At 42.6% G+C, this 22,545-nt stretch overlaps 1 protein-coding gene across 1 annotated transcript in view; it reads left to right on the forward strand.

The window, feature by feature from the left end:
• TRABD2A (TraB domain containing 2A) overlaps positions 1-22,545 on the forward strand; it is a 67,179-nt gene that overhangs the window by 39,347 nt on the left and 5,287 nt on the right. The window contains exons 3-5 of the mRNA XM_044443999.1: positions 5,032-5,178; positions 9,278-9,452; positions 22,173-22,263. Of these exons, the coding sequence (XP_044299934.1) occupies positions 5,032-5,178; positions 9,278-9,452; positions 22,173-22,263 (413 nt within the window). The remainder of the gene's footprint in view (positions 1-5,031; positions 5,179-9,277; positions 9,453-22,172; positions 22,264-22,545) is intronic.

The raw sequence follows: 22,545 nt of genomic DNA on the forward strand, positions 1-22,545 counted from the left end.
GAGAACACAGTAACACACAGTTCAGTAAAAGCCCACACTCATTCCTTGAATGTGGGTTACTGTGCTATCTGAACCCGCTCAGTGTGACTGAGCATGGACAGGATCTTTCTCATTAAAAGAGTATTAATTGTAGCTAGAGGAGTGATGGCTTGTATTGAGACCATGGTGCTTGTGTGGATTAACTCCTCTCTGTCATTCCGCCATTGAATGCAACACCCTCAAGTTGCTAGTTGCCACACTGAGGAGAAGATAGCATTCTCTCCCAGTAACGTGGGCCCGCTCAATTCATTCCCTTTCCCCTCCTCTCCAACAGTGATCACCTTTTACCTTATTTTTTAAAAAGCTAGCAATCTGTTCACAGATATCCCAGTGCCAAGTCTGGCTCGACTCTGGAATTAAAGTCAGTTGTATGCCAACAGTATATGCATTTAAGTTTTTAATTTTAATTCTAGCAACCAGCTTCTCCTAAAACTCTCTTTAAGATGTACAGTAAACCCAAGAAGACTAATTTTCAAACATAATGAACACATCAGACTTGCTGACTTGCTCAGCTTGTAAAGTCTAAAAATGTAATTCCGTTCACTTAAAATGGAGCCAACTTCTTGCAAAGAACTATTATCCTTGAATTATTGTGGAACAGGAGCATCCTAGCCCTTTTACAAAGAGCTCAGGGGTGGTATACATGCTTCTACCCCCCTCTGTCCTCACAACAACAACTGTAAGGTAGGTTAAGGGAAGAGAAAGTAATTGTGGGTAAGTTTTGTGCTGGGGACAGCTGACATTTCAGAAGGCAGTCTTAAAAAAAATATATACTGTGAGCTCTGTTGGCTTGTACTCAGCAATGGAGCTCTGGATGCTGCTGTCACCATCCTTTACTTCCAGAATGCCTTGGTGTAAAATACTGGCATATTCACACTGTTCCTTTTCTGCCACACAGGCAGTTTTCAGAAGCTATAAGAAAGATGTCCCCATAGTAAGCATCTCCCTGCCTTCACCACCATGGCACATACTGTGTTGTGCTGGCTCCCTTCTCTTTGTTCACTCAAAATCCCCCTTCTAAACTGAGCAGATCTCAAAACGAGGAGGAAAGCGATTACCCAGAGCAGAGACATGAACTTGGCTCTCTGTTTTCTTCAGGGGGCTGCTCGAACCACTTTCGTACATTGGCTGTATGAGGGAACAGAGGTAGAAGTTGTAAGTGCTGTGTTTTGTTTGAGCTATTCAAGGTTTCAGTGAGCTCACCCTGAAAGAAGGGTATTTATGTTCTACTGGAGGCTTGTGCCTGAGGACAGCTAACGTGTGCTGGTTGAATTGGCAGTTACTGCTACCTCTAGGAGGTGAAAATCAAGCTAAATTTCTGTTTTTAGATATGAGAAAATAGGACTGAAATAGGTCCTATCTGATTAGGGAATGACTCTTGTTCTGAAGATGTCCATTGGTCAAGTATTTACACAGGGAAGGGGTGAAGGAATGTTGGCCACCCAAAGTTGATAGCCTGGGAGGGTGCTGACAAGAACAAATTTAAGGAGCTCTGAGAGTCTGATGGCAATACGTTGGAAGTCTGGCTGGAGAGTTGTCTGAGGAATGTATCTTTGTGAGAGGCTGAGGAGCCTGTTGGAAAGTATCAGCCACAAAGAAGAGCAGCCGCAAGACAGAGAAGTCAAACTGAGAGCACATGAGGTGGAAGCTGAAGGAGGTTTGCATGTGGGGAGAGGAAGACTGTTGGAGCAGCCTTTGGATGAATCTGCATATCAAGGGATGGTGGTGGCCTGAAGATGGAGCTGCTGCTGGACTGAACTGAGTACTTCTGGAGAAGCCAGGCAGAAGTCAAACCCGACCAGAAAGAAGACTGCCTTTCAAGTCTTCATGGTTAAACCCATGAGTTAACTGGGTTGATAGGGGAATGGACTTAAGGCTGGTTAGGAATAGGAACATGTGATGGGTGAGACACAGAAACTCTTCAGAAGTAGTGACAACAGTCTTAAAATAAGAAGCTTTTTGTCTTTTAAATAAAATACTGTATAGAGTTGCTGAGTTTTTTGGAACCTCTGAGCAGTTTTGCCACCTAATGACCTTAGGGGAAAGGGGCGCATGTTAAATGAAAAGACGCAGTTTGATGGCAGCAGTGGAGGCGAAGAGAGGGACTGGTCAGTGGTGAAGGGTGATTCTTCACATTCAGGGATGGGGTAGGTTTGCCCTAATGCTGCTGGCCTCCAGCTCCAGACCAGGTTTTCTACAGGCTTTAAGGGAAGCTCTGTCATTAAGGGAGTTAAAATATACTTCTCCCCTGCTATAGAAATATTCAGCAAGGTGTAATACATGTGCACCCAGGAAGGGGGAAGAGGACAGGTGGGGCCAGTGGTTCAGAACCCCTGGAACTGTGAATTGTATCTGGGGCTTTATCTATTTCTAAAGTACCTAAAATCTATTTGAGTCATGATAATACATTGGGTAGAGCTAAATACCATCATGGCTCAGCTATGAACCATGAAGATCACAGTTCAGATGCTCTCTCCTACCTCACAATTTCTGATTTATTTATTTATAAATAATCTGCTACCAGTATAGGGATAACATTGACCTACTTTGCAGGGTTGGTATAAAGATAATTAAGATAATTTACATGAAATACTTTGACGATTCAGATTACTTACATGAAATACTCTGAAGACTCAGAAATGCTATGTATTAGTATGATTGAAAAGTATTTTCTTTTGAAGCTAATGTTAAAAAGGAAACTAAGGAATGGAAATTGCCCACTTCAGATAGAGTCTCATTTTATTTATTCTTTCCTCCCCAGCTTTTTTGCCATTGAACATATACTTTTCTACAAAGGAAAATGTCCTTTTAAAATCATCAAACTGTGGAATTTTTCTTTGCTAGGAAAGCTTGGGGCTGACACTTAACTGTGTACTGAAGATAAACTTTTCACAAAGGACACACTGTTTGAAGCTGTACCTGTTATCACAATTGCTCAAGTGATAACATTAGCTTTAAAAATTGTATTGGGAAGCTTTTAGGTTCTGTTTCTGCATAAAGGGCTTCCATTTATAGCAGCCATTAGCTTTTAGTGATTCATCAGCCATAAAGGTAGCACTGTTGACACAATATAAAAGAATATCAGCTCCTTAACTTCAACTTTACTCACCTTCCTGATAAGCCATGATGTGGATGCCATCATAGGTAGCGGTGATGTCTTTATTAGCCATGGTTTCACCTGCAATGCAATTCTGTTGCTATAAACAGCAAAATAATAGGCATGCTTCTTTGGTTCTGTGTTCTGTGGCACTTACTTCCAGGTAAAATGGTACTTCTTTCGTGATACTGTTTCCAAGAAGTGGACGCTTAGAAATATCTTTTCTATCCAAGTTCCAGCCCAATACCTGAGGCAGGGATGGTTGTCCAATGGCACCCCCAAAGCACTGCACCTCCTGCCCCCTTTAAAAATAAGCCTTATGGTATTCTTCTTTTCTCTGTTCTTTCTTTTCCTGCCACCTTTTAAACTCACTTTAAGCCAGGACCCCTGCTCATGCCAGTATGTGCCTGGCCATCTCCTCTGTGTGAACCATTTTGTGGCAGGGCCCACAAGAGGTTTCTTGAACTCTGAAATGTGCCCATGGCTTCTTGGGTTACCTAGCCTAAAGAAGAGCCACACTGTGCTGTGGAAAAAATGAAAAATGAAATCTGTGGTTTTTATATTTATTATTGGATGCTGTGCTACTTTTATTTTTTATTTTATTGCTGTTATTGTGAACCATCCCGAGACATCAGTGATGGGACGGTATACAAAAGTTTTAAATAAATAAATAAACCATTGAAACTCATCTGTATAAAAGGACTGGCTTGCCAGATTTCCTGTTGCATTTTGAACGTATGTGCTTGTCCTCATGGGAAACTGCATAAAGTTTATGTAATAACAGAACAATCAAACAGATTTGCTGATGTCTTTCTAACATTGGTGAAGCTGCTGCCATTGATCACTTTGCACAACAGTTTAAAGCCATAGAGTGGTGCTAATAGAAGAATCGGGGTCAAGAACTAATGTCCATTTTTTCCCTCAGCACTCATTCTTGCATTTTCTTTTCAAATGAAAAACAGTCAGGTTGCAGTCTTGATGGAATAGTGGGAAGGGGTGCTTAAGCCTTCCACTTGGACCATTCTATAGCTTAAAGTTCGAACAATTAAGGGGGAAATGTTTCAAGGGGAATATTTAGCCACGGCAGGCAGGGACGTCTGAAATTGGTGGGGACATAATTTTCTCATGCATAGCAACATCATTACAATTGCTGCACACATGCATAATTCTCTCAAACGTATACATTTGTTTAAACATTGTAGGCCAGCAGAAGACCTTCACTGCAACTTGAACTTTTGAATTGCAACTCCCATAATTCTTGGCCAAGAAATATGGGAATTGCAGTCCAGCATCTCTGGAGGACACCAGGTTGGAGAAGGCTAACTACAAACTCAGACATAAGAGAACTTGCAGGGATGAACTGGGAGAAGAAAACCAATTCAGAGGTTTAGCCTGGTTCATGTAGGAATCTTAACTGGTTAATGCAATTAAATCTTTAATAGTATTTCTTCCTTGAGAGGGCAAATCTCATTTGCCTCTTAGGAGGAGCTTCCACTGCCTTCCTTCTACCTGTGTTTTACCCAAGATTTAGACTTGCTACTTTTTGTTCAGACAAAGAAGACCACAGATGGGGGAGCTCAACAGACCTTCATGCAACACATAGTTTGACCAGTACAACTGTGGTGTCTGTGTTTTCCTCAGGCACCCCCGTGAAAGCTAATCATGTCCAATAACACACACCAGTGATGGTCTTGAACAACATAATGGTTGGGTCACTGCAACCTCTCAGTGTTAAGCCAAGTGTTTGGTTGTATAACATTCTATATTTAGTAGAGGTTCGGGTTGTTAAAGATGTGTGCGGGATGGAGAATAAGATCCTTATTCATAATATATTTTATTAACTAATTTCTTCAAGGACTGATGAGGAACTCTGCCTTTCCTCCCACCCCACCTAGGTGATCTTTGCTTTGAATCAGACCCTTTTGCAGCAGGAGAATCTCCGAGCAGGCAGCCTGCAGATCCCTTATACAACAGAAGACCTTATCAAGCATTACAACTGTGGAGACCTCAACTCCATCATCTTCAATCATGACACTTCTCAAGTGAGTCTTGTTCCCTTGTCCCTCACACAGAACTGTCAGTTGGTTTGTCTTGTTTGCCAGCTGGTGTTCCCAAGGGACAGGGCCTTTAACAGACACACATTTCTGCTAGTTAAGATGAGCTAGAATGCTGGTGTGCTTCTGATTTGTTAGGAAACTTGAAAATTTCAGGGTGTTAAATGTTTTGTTATAATACAGGGGTGTCCAACCTACAGTCTACAGGCCACATGCGGCCCAGGATGTCTGTGAATGAGGCCCAACACAAAATGGTAACCATACTTAAAACATGAGGCTTTTTGCAATTTTTTTTGTAACTCAGTTGCACAGTTCTGGAACACGAACTGTGTAGACGACAACATCATGTCACAGTGTCTCATAAAATAAATATACATATGCTCTCACTACTTGTACACGTGTGTGGCTTCAGTTTTACAGCAGTATGTGGCTTCCAGTGTGTTATCTTCTAAGCACAGACAGTCAACTTGACACTATCAGATGTTACATGTCCTCCTGGTGACTTGGCAAGAGAAACATAGCTATTATCAATAATAATTCAACCTACTGTTACAAACAATTTTATACATTTTGACACATTGACTAAACACAGTCCTGTGAACAGCAAAAATATGTAACCTTTCTTTTCAATTTGATAGAAGAATTTGAAAACAGATTTCAAGATTTCCAGGAAAACAATCACTATTTTAGTATATTTGCAACTCCATTTTCAGTTAACATAAGTATGTTACCTGCCAATTTTCAAATGGAATTGATTGATTGATTTATACCCTGCCTTCTCCTACAAAGGGCTCAAGGCAGCTTACATCATTCTCCTCCTCCATCTTATCCCCACAACAACAACCTGTGAGGTAGGTTGGGCTGAGAGTCTGTGACTGACCCAAAGTCACCCAGTTGGCTCCATGGCTGAGCGGGGACTGGAACCCAGATCACCTGGGTCCCAGTCCCATGCTCTTAACCACTGCACCACACTGGCTCTCACAATGCTGCATAGAGCTGCAATCTGACATTCAACTTAAAGAAAAAATTGATCGTGGACTTTTATAGGTCCTATCTTCCCAGGGACAAATAACCCTTACTTCACAATCATGCGTTATTCATGTCTTCATTTTTTGGCAGCACCTACATTGTGAGCAACTATTTTGAAGAATGAAGCACACTAAGTAAAATTAGAACCAAAATATATTATGAACACTTTGAGAACTCACTGAGAATTATGACTACTTCCATTGAACTAGATGTTGATGCATTAGTTTCTCAGATACAATGTCAAATATCCCACTAATTTTGTTGCCCTCTTTTCCTTTAAAAATATCAGTGAAGTTTTATTACTTAGATATGTTCATTTTCTGTATTAGTGATTGTAAACTTGGGACCTGCACGACAATTTTAAAAGACTCTCTGAATGGGGTGCTGCATAATTAGGATTATTATGTGAGGACTTTCTTGCTTCTCTGTGGTGAGAGGTATCACAGAATTATGCACAAACTTTTTTTGGCTCATCAGCTTTTGTTAGTGTTTATGTATTTAATGTGTGGCCCAAGACAATTTTTATTCTTCCAATGGGTCCCAGAGAAGCCAAAAGGTTGGACACCCTTGTTAGAACATGATTGAAATTAACTGCTTTACTCTCAGTCCTGGCCTTTGAAAAATATTTAGAACGATAAGGCAAAGCTAGGTGAAGAATGCCATTCTGGCAAGTTCCAAAATATTGTGTGTTTGGGGGAGAGGGGGGAGCATGTTCTTATCCTTAGTGGCTTCAACTGTTGTTCGATTTCAAAAATTTGGCTAGATTTGAATACAGTGACTTGTTCTATTTGGTGCTGCCTTTGAAAATGACCAGGAAAATAGTACAAAATGCTGCCACCCATCTGACGAGTATTGGTCTTTGTGGATCTTGCATTTGCTCCAGAATTTGCACTGGCTTACTTCTAGACTCGGATGCCAGTTGGCTTGAAACCCAACATAGCCTGGGCATAAAATAACTTGGAAGAGCAGCTTCTCCTATTCTGAACCCCCAGGGATTTAAGATCTGTTGATGAGGTTCTGTTCCAGCTGCCATCTTGTTTTGAAAATAGATTGATTTCCACATGTAACAGGCTTTTTTATGTGAGGGGAAGATTGTGGTTTCAGAACTATTGAATGCTTTTCTGCTAGAGGTTCACTTTAGTGCCTCTTCAACCTCTTTTTGGAGACATATGTTAAAAAAGGATGAAGGACTCTCTGAGAATGTGCTTTGTGACTGGGTTCAGGCGTTTGAACAGTGCACATTCAAGAAGTTGCTGCTGATGCAGCATGCCAGCTGGTGGATTCCACAGTCAAACCTTTGAAATGGGACCAGGGATACAGAGCTTTTAGCTTGAGGGCTAAATTCCATTTTAGAGATGCTCTTGAGTGGGCTGCATTCCATTGGTGAGCAGACAAGGGGCTGGACCAAAATACTAAAACTACAAGAATGCATTCTTTTAAAGCTTTTCCTGCTAGTGACAAAGTCTTGGGTAAGGTATTCCAGCCTTTTAGAATGTGGCAGGTCAGGGGGGACGCTACAGGAAAGCCAGGAAGCCAGCCTGTGGTTGGTGATTTGAGGGGACAGGTGAGGCCAGGAAAGGGGGTAAAATCCTCTGGAGAACCCCAGGAAATCAGATTGGGACCTCAGAAGGGCTGAAGTTGGTCCCCAGGCTTTAGGTTCAGCTCCGTCTCATTTATACCTTAATATTTGTCAGGCTGGGCAGAAAGGTCTTGAAATGGTGACATTGTAGGAGGTAAGGGTTTAGCCTGGGCATCATTCCCAAGATTAGGTCAAAGTGAGGAACAGCTGGTAAACTAGGTACAGCAGTCCTGGAAGCACCTGTACAGCAAGAACAGGTCAGCTGATACTCCTGTATAAAGGTTTTCCAGCTTTGCTTCACAACCCTGAGCAAAGAGAAGACTCATCTTGCCACCTGCTGCCTTGGCTTTGTCTTGTTCCACTACTGATCATTTTGCTTTCCCTGAGTTCTGTTAAATTTAAATATATTTGTATATGTTTTACCTATAAATTTGAATTGGAATCTGCTGCATTCAAAAGCTGATCACAGAGTATATGTACATTTAAAAAATTAAGTTCCAGTCCCCCCCCCCTCGAATTAGACATAGTAGCCATTAGGAGGAGGTGTAAAACTTTCTGAAACCATTTGGCTACAAAGAATTATGCACATCAAGGAGCAGTTGGGTGCTGGTTGAAGTGATGGCTGAGACAAAGTGGAGTTCTGATTCATGCCTTTGCAAGCTGCCTGTGTTGGCTTCTGTAAAGCCTTCCCAGGCTGGTGAGTGATGTGGTGCACAGTAATATTTAATTGCCTCTACTGTGTGTCTTGATATTAATGAATGCTTAGCTGTGAGGACAGCTGACACCAGCATGCAAATGCTGAAGATGGTTGGAACCATTCACAAAGTAAAGGTATTAAATGTTATTCTCTGCTACATGGATTGTGAAGAGAGAGATAATAAGTAATGTCTTAGAAGTGCAGTTTGTTATCCTGAAGATTTGTGTTCTGTGCCATTTTTTGCCATCCCTCCTTCCCTTTTTTCTTAAGTATGTGATATCATACTATTTCTTCCTTGCCTGATGAGAGCATGGCAGTCCCAGCACTCTATGGAGAAACGCTGTGATTAGCAGAGCTGTCTGTAAGTTTGGAAGAAGCCAAAGTCAGTGATACGGCATTCTGTGCAACTCCTACCCTCTGTTGCAGCTGCCTGAAGCTTAGCAATATAGGAAGCTGCCTTGTTCAGAATCAAACTAGAGGCCCATCTAGGTTAGCAGGCAGGCATTTTCCCAGCCCTGCTCGGAGATGCCGGGGATCATTCTACCACTGCACAGAAATGGAGCACAATGTGGCATCATGTTCAAGATTTCCCTCCCTTTTGGAAATGGTGGCAAGTGAATTGGAACTGGGGCAGGAATATGGTGATGTTGTGTGTTGTGATTAGTCTTCGTAAGGATTACTGGAGAGGCCCAGCTGTGTATCAGGCATGGCCCCCCCATATTATCTAGACAGGCTCTGAAATGAAACTTTAATCTGGATTGCCGTCTCCTCTTCTTGCACAGGTCCCAAACTTCATCAATGCCACTCTGCCACCTCACGAACGCATCACAGCACAGGAGATTGACAACTACTTCCGCCAGGAGCTTATCTATAAGCGGAATGAGCGCATGGGCAAGCGGGTAAAAGATCTGTTGGAAGAGTATCCTGACAAGAGCTTCTTCTTTGCATTTGGAGCTGGTATGTATGTTTTACATGAACGATCAAGTGTAGATACCAGTTTTGAGTTTTACTTGTTCTTTGGATGCTACACAAACGCTCATTTTTATAATACATGCTGAACTGCTGCAGCTTGTACTCAGAATGACAATCCTTGATAGCTGCTGAAAGATCAACCATATATTTATTTCATGCATTTATTTTAACATTTTATAAACTGAAAGAATTTCAGGGTAACATACATAAAACAAACAGAGCAATTTAATGTGTACTTTAAGCTTCATCGAAAACACATCCTTGCTATCTGAATCTGTGGATCTCCTTAATGCAGTAGTGAGAGCAAAACAAGTATATATGGAGTGCCAACATACAGTTTCATGGTTATATAGCAGTAACACTGAACTGCAGAACTGAAAGCTGAAATCTTGATTTTTCCTTCCAGATTGTCCCTCTTCTTTTTGTTTATATTTCCTCTTGGTCTTCAAGGCACCCACCAGGTCCTGGTCATTTTTGCCAGGAACCTGGAAGTCTTGGTGAATCATTGTTCACCATGTTTGTAATTTCCATCAAATAAATATGCATCAGATTTGCAGGTGATGGTAAAAGTCCTGGTCCTAGTTCTGATGTCTCATGTCTGGATTATTGCAACAGTCTTCCAATAGGGCTTCCTCTTCCCTTCTTTCCTTTTCCACTCTAAAGGGAAAAGGAGCCCAAGAAGGATAGAGAGCCCGTGTGGTATAGTGGTTAAGAGCATGGGACTGGGACTCAGACAATCTGGGTTCTAGTCCCTGCTTAGCCATGGAGCCAACTGGGTGACTTCGGGCCACTCACAGACTCTCAGCCCAACCTACCTCACAGGGTTGTTGTTGTGGGGATAAGATGGAGGAGGAGAATGATGTAAGCTGAGCCCTTTGTAGGAAAAAGTCAGGATATAAATTGATAAATAAATAATGCTTAAGGTACAACTACAAACAATTCCAGGAAGGAAAGAGAGTAGTAGACAACAGAGGAAACCCATGTGGCTTCACAAAAAGCTGAGATAATCTGAAAACAAAAAGGACACGTATAGGAGGTAGAAGGAAGACCAGACTACAAAAGAATATAAGCAAGTAGTAAAGAACTGCAGGGAAGACATCAGGAAGGCCAAAATGAGGCTAGTGAGGGGAGCTTAAAGCAACAAAAAAACCCTTCTTCAAATTCATCCAGAGCAGAAGACAGACAAAAGAGAAGAGAGTTCAGCTACTCAGCGTGGATGGAGCAGTGATGACAAAGAAAAGGCAGAATTGCTCAAGACCTACTTTGGCTTAGTCTTCTCCCAAAAGAAGAACGACAACCCTCCTGATGAAGCCGGAGGGGCAGAATGCCAGCCCAAGATTGACAGGGCAAATGGTCAAGGATCTTCTAATTGGACTAAATGAGTTCAAACCTCCAGGGCCTGAAAAGTTTTATGCCCAAGTCATAAAGGAGCTAGTGGAAGAACTCTCAGAACCACTATCTATCGTCTTTGAGGATTCATGGCATACAGGGAAAGTGCCAGAATACTGGGAAGGGCTAATGTTATTCCTATCTACAAGAAAGGGGAGAAAAAGATGAACCTGGGAACTATAGACCAGTCAATCTGACATCAGATTTCCCTGGGGAAAAATTCTAGAGCAAATTAGAAAACAGTCTGCAAACACCTTGAAGACAATGCAGTAATTATTACAAGCCAAGATGAATTTATCAAGAATAAATCCTGCCAGACTAATCTGATCTCACGTTTTGATTGGGTAACTTACCTGGTGCATTATGGAAATGCTGTCTTGACTTCAGCATAGCTTTTGACAAAGTGCCCCATGATATACTGATTAACAAACTAGCTAAAATTGGGATAGATCAAACAACTTTTAGGTAGATATACAGTTGGCTACAAAATCAGACGCAGAGTGCTTATTGATGGCACCTTCACAAACTACGGAGAGGTAATGTGTGGGGTACTGCAGAGTTCAGTCCTGAGTCTAATGCTCTTCAACATTTTTATAATGCAAAGAGTACTTAACAAATGTGCAGATGATACCAAATTGGGTGGGTTACCTAATGCCCTGAAAGTCAGAAACAAAACTCAAGGTGATCTTGGTAGGTTGGGCTGAAAACAAAATGCACTTTATCCAGAACAATCTCAAGTTCTGCACCTATGAAAAAGAAACCAAACATACAGTTTTTCTTCGTGGTCTCTGTGCAGTCACACCTATGGGCTTGCCACGGAGCACGAGGCCACGATCAGATTAAATTTCCAAAGCTCAGTGTCATGGAGTGGGTGGGAGCCTGCCTCACCCCTTGTGCAGGTGGCATAAAGGAGGGGGCTCCTACCCAGTCACTCAGTTCCTTTTAGACCACACTTTTCACTTGGGATCTGACCTTCGGTTCCAGACTCACATCATGCTCAGACCTTGAGTGTGGGTTATCCTGTTGTCTGAACCCAGTCAATAAAAGTGAAGAAGTTTCATTGTGGGCCTGGTCTTAATGTACATTAAGTGTTGCTTGTGATCTATGAATTCATGCTACCAAATAGCATAGACTGCTTTTCTGCTGACAATTGGTGGGAGTGCAAATACCCTCAGTATTGGTGGATTTCAAACTATATTTGGAGGACCCTGAAATTCCATTGAAGCTTCTGAGGAGTTTATCAGAGAAAAATCATTTATGAAGGCAAGGCTGCCAACAACTACCAAGCTTCGTCTGCAGTGTATAAACACAGTAGAGTCTAGGATGGGCTTTATGATACACTCTTGGTAGAGGTGAAGTGACAGTAAGGCCCTGTAGATCTTAAGAATACCCTACATGAGCTGAAGTTTGCTTTAGAATGTGACCCAATATCTGCTGTAATTCTTAGGGCTTCCGTGGCAGATATCCGTGGTATACCAAGGTTCCATTTAGATGCCAGGAAGCATTTCCTGACGTTTAGGACCCCGAGGGTGTGGAATGGGCTTTCACGGGAGGTCGTCGAGGCCCCATTGGTGAGGGTGTTCAAAGATAGGCTGGACACGCACATGGTGGGCATGTCGTGAGCGGAGCCGGCTGGTGCCGGAGGTCAGACTAGATGGCCTGGGAGGCCCCTTCTGACTTGCTCTGTTTCTATGTTTCTATATAAGTTCCTTCCTAGACAAAATGTGGAAAGAAGTTGTACATCCTGTGCCATAGAGGGATGTCCATCCTACCTTTTTCATGTAGGAGTTTGAACAGATTTAGTTATTGCACTGTGCAAGTTTGGCATATGAATAATACAGCACCCCTGAAGAGAAAAAGGCATTCTTACTATTCCCTTAAATTATGTACACCCAGATGCCGCAATCATCATTTTAGAAAAAGTGTTTTTTCATCCTTCCTAAGATTTTGTTCTGCCTTTCATCTAAAATGATACCAAAATGGTTTATAAATCTTCATAAGAGAGAAAACGAGAGAGGCTCTTTCAATTTGGCATCTGCCACTCAGAATTTTCTTAGTACTTGCCTTCAGAATAATAATTGTCTCTTCAGTAAGTCAGCTGACCCCAGTTGGCTGGGATCATCTTTTTAATTGACCAGAATGTGTTTTTAATCAAGCTAAAAGATGAATTGGGTAAACTTTGCAGCCTCACTGCTATATGCATAATCTGTTTCTTGCCTACCTTCAGGAGTTACTAGCCCTGTTGTGTTCATAACTGAAAATCTGACTTAGTTTAGAAAATAGAGAATGCAGTGAAGTATGGTTTGTTCTACAAGAATTTGAGTTTTTGCCCTCAAAAAGAGCAACACACACCAGTTCAGTGAAACAACCACATTATAAACTTAAAAAAAATAACAGTGAAACAAATAGAATAATAAACTATTAAAAATGAGGTGCTGATGTCTTCAGCTTTATTAACCATCTGGCAAAAAGTGCATGGGAAATCGTGCCCTTCCAGCGTTGTCATCAGGTGGATTTGTTTGGTTATACCACAGCGACAGACAGTTCAAAAATTGGTGCACAATCTTTGTCTGTGTGTGTATGCACGTGTGCGTGTGTATGGACGTGCGTCAAAACTTGGCTGCTTTGGCTGTTGAGGATAAAATAGGAACCATTCCTCCATTCTGTTGTTTTGGCTGACACTATGCTTCAAATCTGGAAATCATTGCTTTATATTCAACATCTTAAGTAAGTCCAAACGGACTAAAAGAACAAATCTCCCTTAGCAGCATTTGGAAAGTCTGTTTTCTGTGTGGTTATCTAGCCGTTGTCTTGGCTTGCCATTTATAAACATTCCTAATTGTTGCCTAAATCTTTGGCCGTTAAAAAAAGAAATAAATGTATGGAAAGCTTTTATGTCTCATGTATTTTAATTTATTTCCTGTCTTGCTGTCCCTTTTTACTGCTATTTTTCTGGTGTCTTTGCATATCTCTCCATTCCCTGTATGGTATGGTCTGTTTATGAGATCCTATTATGTAAGCAATTGCCAAATGCCAGGGAGGATCGCAATTTATTTCGCCTGTGAGTGGTTTGGTGAACATCTTGAATGTCTAGTGCTATAACTGGCAACTTGTTCAATTGGTATGAAAAGATTTTCCAAAATACAGTTTTCTAATTCCACAAAGCCAGCAGAATGTTTGTGGTGTTCTTCTAATTTTAGTGAACCTCCAAGATGATCCAATGAGATCAAAATATGACTGTATTCAAGGCACAGTTCCAAAGAAAATCATGGAGCCGTTCAGATGCTTGTTCTCATATTCCAGTATCCTTGTAGCATTTCCTCGCCCCCAATCTAAGAGAGCACTTCCTCACATAGGTACCACTATAGTGTGGTCACGCAAGCCTTGCTAAAAAAGAGGAAATGCATCAAATGGGCAGAGGACAAAGGATGCATTTTGCAGGAAATGTGTATATGCTGCTTTCTGTGTAGATCAGTGGTAGGTAGCCCACATGGGGACCTCCCCTGTGCCCCTTGCCAGCCCCTCCAACTACATTATTTTAACCCTTGGAATGGTGTGTGTGTGTGTGTTGCCACAGAGCACTACAAGGATCATATTTAGCTTCTTTGCAGGTTGAACTTGGCCCATTGGCCGCTCTTTAGTCACTGTGCAGCACCAAAACCACTAAATTTAGCTGGCAAAAAAGCAAAATGTGTGCCTCGCTGTGGTCCATAGCAGATACGGAGCTGTTACCGTTGATTTTTTTTGGCAAGCTGGCAGTTAAAAAACATTTTAGTGGGGCCCTCTGTGGACTACATGGTGCCCTGTGGAATATGGCCTGCAGTTGGGGTGTCGAGGAAGCAAAAGAGAGACAGTCTTTTCCCACAGGAGTGTGTTCATCTGCTAGATTCTTCGTTTGAGCCATGGCAGTCCAGGCAGCAGGATTACAACACAGCCTTTCTGGCTGCAGCAGCTGCATTGTGGAACTCCCTACTCTGAGCAGCCCACTGGGCCATCTCTTCATTGGCTTTTTTTTATTTTATTAGGATCTTTCCTTTTCACCTAGCCTGTGAAATGTTCCCCAGTGTAAGTTAAGTTTTAGCTGGCTCTAGATTGTACGTCTTTCCTTTCTTTTCTGGTATTGTGGATTCTGTTGTGCTCTTAATGTATGTAATAATGAGCTGCTCTCTGTGCCTTGAGAAGGTGGATTTTTTTTAAAGCAGGTTTGCAGAAATAAAAAGGGGGAACAGAAACCATAGGTGGGGCAAAGCACCCAAGTAGAACGGAGGATCTTTTGTGGGTATGGAATGCTGAAGACTTGTTTGGGTGAGAATGGAATGAAGTTTCTGGAATCCTTAATGGAACCGCTCCACACAGCAGTGTCGGGTTGCAGGGCTAACTGGTAAATATTAAATAAATATAGTTTCTCCCATACTGCATTGATTGTTTCTCCATTTGAGAAGATGCCAGGACTAAAAAAAGTTACACCAAAATAATCCCAAGTGGGTTAAAATGAATTAGATTGCGCATCTGTGCTGGTTTACATAACATGTTCTTGAAGGCCTAGCTTCTTAGTGAGGCACTTCCAAAGGAAAGAGTTGAAAACCCCTTATTTTCCACTAACCAGGATAATATCCTTGGCTTTGGAGCATTGTGCTGCTTTCATTATTACTGTCTGGGGTGTTCTTTGGCCCTAGCAAGGTGGGATGGTAGAATGGATGTACCCCTCCAGGCTATACCTGGGAGAAGCCCTTTCGTGAATTTTTGCTCTTTCATATGAAAAATATATTTAAACTGAAAATGGATGAACTCAAACTAGCATACCAGGGAGAGAGGTTTCTAACCTAACTCATTTTCTGCTGTACTAATTTGAGCTGGTGTTTGCTTTAACACAAGGGGATTTTCAAGAATGACCTCCCTCGTGCATCTGCATGACCATCCCACCTCATTCTGCTGCATGTGTAGATTAGGTCGTTGTGGACCACTCTGAAGGTGTTCCTGCTCAGTGACCCAGTCTGCATGGTGAAAACAAGCCCTTGTGGCTTAAAATATTGCAGGGTGGCTTGTGAGCCATGGTGCAAGTGGGACACAATTTGCATAATTACCATGTAGACACTGCCTTTTATGTTGTGCAAACCTAGCAGGATTGAGCTGGTTTACACAATCATGCAGGTGAGCATGGCTTATATACGTCAATTGGAATATTCAGCTTAGAATCACAGCTTGTTGGGTTGGCAAAACCCATCAAAAGAGCAGTTGGTGTGGTTAACAAACCATCCACAGCCATAAAACAGGCCATGGGTTCTGAGTGGTTCATTAATGAAGTCAGCAAGTTAGCCGTGTTGGGTCCCGATGATACAACTGCTTTCATTTTCAAAAGTCACCGGTATGCATCGCAACCAATCCTTGACAGAAATTGCCCACGCTGCAATGTTTTGTTGCAATTCTCATTGGTAACTAAGTAAAGTTTTCCGTAAGAACCAGGTGGTATGAACCAGCTTAATGAGGGGGAATGACAAGCACAATGCAGCAACTTTCCTTTCTCTCTGTTTAGCATTTCTGAGAGGGAACAATGCTATACCGGCGAGATGGCTGGAGGAGCACACATAGGCAAGCAGGCTGGTCCATGACGCATGCAAAAATAACACTGAGAGCTCCAGAGTTCACACAAAGGCCGCTCAACTTAGAGTCTCCCGCAAAAAGAAAAGTGCTGTGTAATAACTTACCTGACATTTCCAATGACAAGGAAAAAGAACATCTTAAACCCCAGCTGAGATCTTCAAAAGCAAAGTTGAGCCAACAGAGAAGGAGGTAAAAGATTCAATAAGGGATAGGCTTTTGGAGACCCAAGGAGACTCCCCCCTCTGTTTCCCAGGATAGCTTCGGAGGCTGCATTCTGATGATGCATTTTGGTCGTTTTGTCTCAGGTCGTCTTTTGCTCCTTCCTTGGTTTCTGTAGGCCACTTCGCTTGGTGAATGGCAAGAAGAGGGTTCACAGTTGCCTTCTATGTGCCCTAGTTGAAACACGTAGTGGGAAAGCCTCTGTAGTTATTCATATAGCTACTATATAGCTGCAGTAGCTGAGTGTTACATTTTTACTTTTGGGTTTAAAGAAATGAAGTGTGTATGGTTGTGTGTGTGCATATTTGTGTGAAATTAGGATTTTTTGCTCTGATATGCATCACTTTGTACTTCCTTACATTGAACTTCATTTGCCATTTTAATGTCTACTCTCCGAGTTTGGAGAGATTCTTCCAAGCTCTTTGCTTTTCCTTTTCCTTTTAACAAAATAATTTGGTGTTACCAGCAAGCTTGGGCACTTCACTACTCACCCCAACTCTAGCTCATCTATGGACAAGTTAGAAAAACCCTGATACAGATCTGTTGGGCATGCCACTGTTTACATCCCTCTGTTGCAAAAACTGTCCATTTCTTTCTATTCTCTGTTATTTAAACCGTTAAGGATCTGTAAGAAATCCCCTCTTCTTAACATATGACTGCTAAACTTGCTCAGGAGTCATTCTACTTTAAGCTTGGAAGAGTGCCCACCACCTATCATTCAATGCTCTGAACTTCTTACTAGTCTTGCTTTGTTTGAATGTATGTCCTAAAACTATCAATTTCATATGGGTGCTTATTTAGATATAGGGACTGCTTGTAGTAATGTATGTATTTAAAATGAAACCATTAATCCTTTTATCCTCATTCTCATTTTTTTTTGTTTTTCCATTTTCTTTTCAATGTATGTCAAGAGAGATGTTAAGTACCATATGTTGATACTTTGCATGATACAACTTTCCTGTTTAATTAGTTGCTGTTTTGTTGCTGTGCTTGTTGTGTTGCAAATAAGATGATTCACACTAAAAATCCCCAGAACAATCTACACTACAGCAGACAAAAACAGGGACCGGCTACATACTGGGAGCTTTATCCTTGTCCAGGAAGCATCCTTGTCTCCTGTGACCCCTGAGCTGCAAATTTTGGGTAAAGGACACTGAGAGGCACTATTAACAGAGCTATCCCATAGTTGAAAGGAGAGTGCCTGTCTGTTGTTTTGGGACTGGATGGAGGGAAAAGTAATATTTATAATATTATAAACATACGCCATAAAATAGATACTTCTTTTAAGTGTAGTAGCCCTTCATTTTAAATCTGAAAAGTTTTGAGCCCAGGTAACATTTGGAAAAAACGGCTGTCCTCCCACATTTGTGGGGATTAGGGGCAGAGGAGCCCCACAAGTGGGAAAACAGAGTATCTCTACCCATCCCAAACTTTAACTCTTAAAACTGTTGACCATGCATGTACAGGTAGCTGCATTACAATTACTTCTTTTGCAATTTGAATAACCTGGAGTGTGACTTGCCCTTCATCTCATTGCAAGCCCTGCTCATTGCCACGTCTCTGCTCCTGAGGTTAGCACCTAGGTATTAGGTGTGCACCAGAAATATAATTGGTGAAGATACCCGCGATACTCTGGGAACTTGATTTCTTTTGAAATGTCAACAGGTTAGCATGATGCAGAACTTTAAAAAAGAGCTTTAGAAATCAATGCTTTATCAATTTTGAAAGCACAAATTGGTCAGACTTTCTTGGGGTGGGGCGGAATGAAGGCAACCCCTAAAACATACCACCTATTACTGCAGTGTTACCTTACTTCATTTCATTCTGGATTAAAAGCCTGTGCCTTATGTACTCTCTAGTCAATGGCCTGGTAGAGTTGATATGCACAAGGAGGTCTTGGTTCTTTCCCTGCTTTTTAAGTTCAAACAGTGAAAGAACAGAGATGCATGGCTGCATACCCCCTGCCAGAGTGGATTGACCTCTCAAATGCATCCGTTCACTTAGTGGTGTGGGGATAATGGAGAGCTGAGGACAAAAAGAGGAGGAGGAGGCTTCGGATGGGACAAGGGCCCAGGGCTTTTCTCTTTGGAGGCATTCGAGTGTGTTAGGCCGAAAGAGGAAACAGGTGAAAGAGGCCCCACACTCCCTATCGTGCTTCTGTGGGCTGAGCCTCCCTTCAGGCAAGGCTGTTTGATCTCATGCTTCAGGAGGGCGAATCCTGCTCTGTAGCGGTTGCTTATAGCTCCTTACAGAAGAAAAGGAAAGGGAAAGAGAAATGAGTGGGTGGATAGATCTCTTACACAGAAGGAGTTCTTTGAGTGGTGAGGGCCCAGGCTGTGTGTGTGCCTGGGTTGGGGGGGGGGGGAGGAGAAGTAGAGGAGGAAAAGTATTAACTCATCACATCTTTGTAAGGCTTGCTATACAAAGGGAAGGTCCTTGCCCCAGTTTAGTTTTATTGCCTAATTCTGGGGGTGGGAGAGATGGGTCACTGCAAGAGGGTGATACAGAGTTTTTCAAGTACTGACACTGTCTTGAGGAAAAAATAATGTTGGACTCATCTTATGCATTTTAGGCATTGTCGGAATGGATGGTGGGTGGACCGCTGGCACTTTGCACCCACATGCTTTTTGTGCGTGCCTGCTCATGTCACAATTCGCACAGATTAGACTGTCTGCTTTTACTACTACATTTTCCTACAGTTATCAAGTATGTTTTTCTCTGATCTTCGTGCCTGATCAGTTGCACCCTAATAGTAGTTGCAAAGTAATTGCTTCTGTAAAGGAGCAGGTTCAGTTGAGTCTAACAGGTATGTAGTGCAGCTCAATCTAAATGCATAATTGCTCAGAAGAAGATTCACTTCCATATAAATGTGCATACCCAGGATTGCAGCCTTAAGTATTCAGTGCAACAAAACCAGTGGCAATTTCATGAACAACACCCCAAATATGGAGCTACCACCAAAAATGGCAACTGCATGGTCAAACCTCCCTCTTCTCTCTCTTAAAATAAAGTGGTGGAAATATCTGATAGACTGTTACTGCATCATGTTTTTTCCCCTATCTTTGCTCGAGATTATTGGCCGCCCCAGGAGTTGAGCAGAGAGGGGAGGGTTGCAGTAGATTGAACCTTACACCATCTCTCTCGCATGTATTTTCAAATACAGGAAATAATTATTTATATTTACAGTGGTACCTCAGCTCACAAACATAATCCATTCCAGGATTCTGGTCATGCCCAAATTGGTTGTGAGTCAAGTTAAATTTCCCCATAAGGTTCAGTGTAAATAAGGTTAATCCATTCTGTAACAATTTTTTTAAATCAGAAAAATGTGAAGCAAAGTGACAAAGAACAACAAAGATATGGCCATCTCCCCCTCATCCCGAGCATGAGTGCGGCCATCTCCCCACCCACCAGCACGATTGCGATCGCACTGGGGGGGACGGGACGGGTGCGAATGAGGGCTCACTGGGGGGGGGGGGCAGGCGCTAATGCGGGCATGCTCGGGGGAGAGACGGGCGTGATCATGCTGGAGGGGAGATGGCCGAGATCGCGGTTGCGCTTGTGTAGGAAAGATGGGCACAATCATGGGCGCATTTGTGCAGGAAAGATGGGCACAATCTTGGCCATCTCCCCCCTCCCCCCAGCACGATAGTGGCCATTTCCCCACTTGGAGAGGGGTGGGGAGATGGCTGCGATTGCGGTCACCACCTGATGCGGAGTTTGCGACCTGAGTCAAAATTTTTATGAAACTTTTGCTTGCGACCTGATTTGGTCGTGAACTGAGGCGTTCGTGAGCCAAGGTACCACTGTCTATACCAGCTGTCTTCTGACCATAATCACCCTGAACCATGTGCTCAGAATTAGATGCCTTCTTCCAGGTTTCACCTCTGAAGAAGACTTGGTTGGTGACAACAAGGAATAGGGCCGTTTCTGCCACAGCCTGCACATAGGGAATGATCTCCCCACTGAGGCCTGCCTGGCCCCAACCCTACTGTCCTTTCAGCACCAGGCCAAGACCACATGCTACGCCAAGGAATTTAGTGGCTGTGAATAGCACATGGAGGGGCAGGGATATGTCACTTGTTTTTAATTGGCCTAGTTGCATTAACACGTCCTAGTTATTGAAGCCTTCTAAACGATGATTTTTAAGCTTTGGTATGGAGGCACATGCTTGCAAGGATTCACATCCCTTTTCAAATGTCCACTTTTTCTTTACAGTATATTTGGGGGTGGAGGATGAGAACAAGTGGAATAATAAAAGATGCCTAAAATAAAAGTGTTGGTCATGCTGCTGTGTTTGCTGAGCAACACTTGTTACTACTTGAGTTAGGACAGTAGCTTCTGTTTTAAGGGACTTCCTCAGAGATGCTGTATCTTACCCACTTTCATCTTGGATGGTTTTTAAAAATCTTGGTTACTTGTTTTTGAGATACCTGCCTGTCCATGTTGATTTATCTCTTGAGGAACCAGTGCACATCTGGTGTGGTGTCACAGCATCACTGATGATTCAGGGGAGGGGTTGTAAGCCAACCACTTGGCCTCAAGCTACACAGTAGGGGAAGTGTTACTTTTTCTTCTACTTGTGTGCATTAACCTGAAGCTGCCTTAGCAAAGGAGAATGCAGGGAGAGAGAGTGCTTCTCCCCACAAGGCTTTTATTGTGCCTGTGTGATCCCTCCCTCATGGAAGCTCGTGGGGCCTTTTTATGCCGTTGTCACTTTCCAGCGACTCTCCTGAGTTTTCCAGCCATTTTCATGGCTTTTTTTTTTAGAGCAAGGAAATTCTATTTTCCTAGATGGCATCATAGGTGTAATTTTGCAGCGCTGCTCTAAACCACAGCACCACTTTGTGTTGTGTGTTGGAACACATAGCAGGACAGCAGAACCCAGGGTGGTGCCGGGGTGTGTGAGAAGGATAGTCTACTACATAGAAGACAGAAGAAGCCTCATGTTGAAACACCCAAAGACTGCTTAATTCTTTTCCCAACATACCTTTTCTGTCTCGATCAACCTAATCGGACTGCTTCTCCACAGATGGCAGAGGGAGTGAGTGGAGGTTACAGGACACACACACAGGTGGCTTGCAGGGCAAAGCTGCTAGTGGTAGGCAAGCTGTCTTTCAAGGGAGCTTCTCTGCTGTGCCTTGCTTTGGGAGAACCCGCACAGATTGGAAACCAGTGCTGTCTTTTTCCGAAAGAGATGCCATGAGAAATCTGAAAGATGGCTCAGGATACAGTAATGTGCATCTAGTTAACTCACAGTGTAGCGAGTGGCATGTCATACTAACTGCACACTCATCTATAGTAGTCCAATGACGCTTATGTTCAGCTTGGTGTGATCTGTTGCATCGTTCTATGGTGTTAGCTTCGTTTTGGAACAAGTCAGTGCAGCTGCAGTCAAACATTTTGTGTGACCATCTATTCTGGACATTTTAGAATATGGTTATTCAAGTGCATTTTTCACAAATGTCTGGGGGGTTATTTTTTTCTTGGCTACAGGTCATTTCATGGGCAACAATACAGTGATAGAGGTTTTGAGGAGAGAAGGCTATGAAGTATATCATACTTCTGCTGGACAAGCCATCAGCAGGTAATATACGCATCTTCAGTTTCAGCCCGTTGCACCTAGAAGGGGTGGAACATCCATAGACAGTACTCCGTGGAGATAACCATGTCCTGGTCCCAAAGCATGGTCAGAGAGCACACGAATCAACTGAAGATAAGCAGATCTGGACTTGTTCAGTGTCTGGTTGGAGGACCATGCACACTGCCTTGAGTTCATTCATGAAACAGAGACGGGATATAGATTTACAGACTGAAATGCTCCATAAATCTATCACAAGAAGACCTTGTTTTGCCAGGCAGCTTTTGC

Source organism: Varanus komodoensis, unplaced genomic scaffold, assembly GCF_004798865.1.
Source record: "Varanus komodoensis strain SLA01 unplaced genomic scaffold, ASM479886v1 scaffold43, whole genome shotgun sequence".
Taxonomy (NCBI): domain Eukaryota; kingdom Metazoa; phylum Chordata; class Lepidosauria; order Squamata; family Varanidae; genus Varanus; species Varanus komodoensis.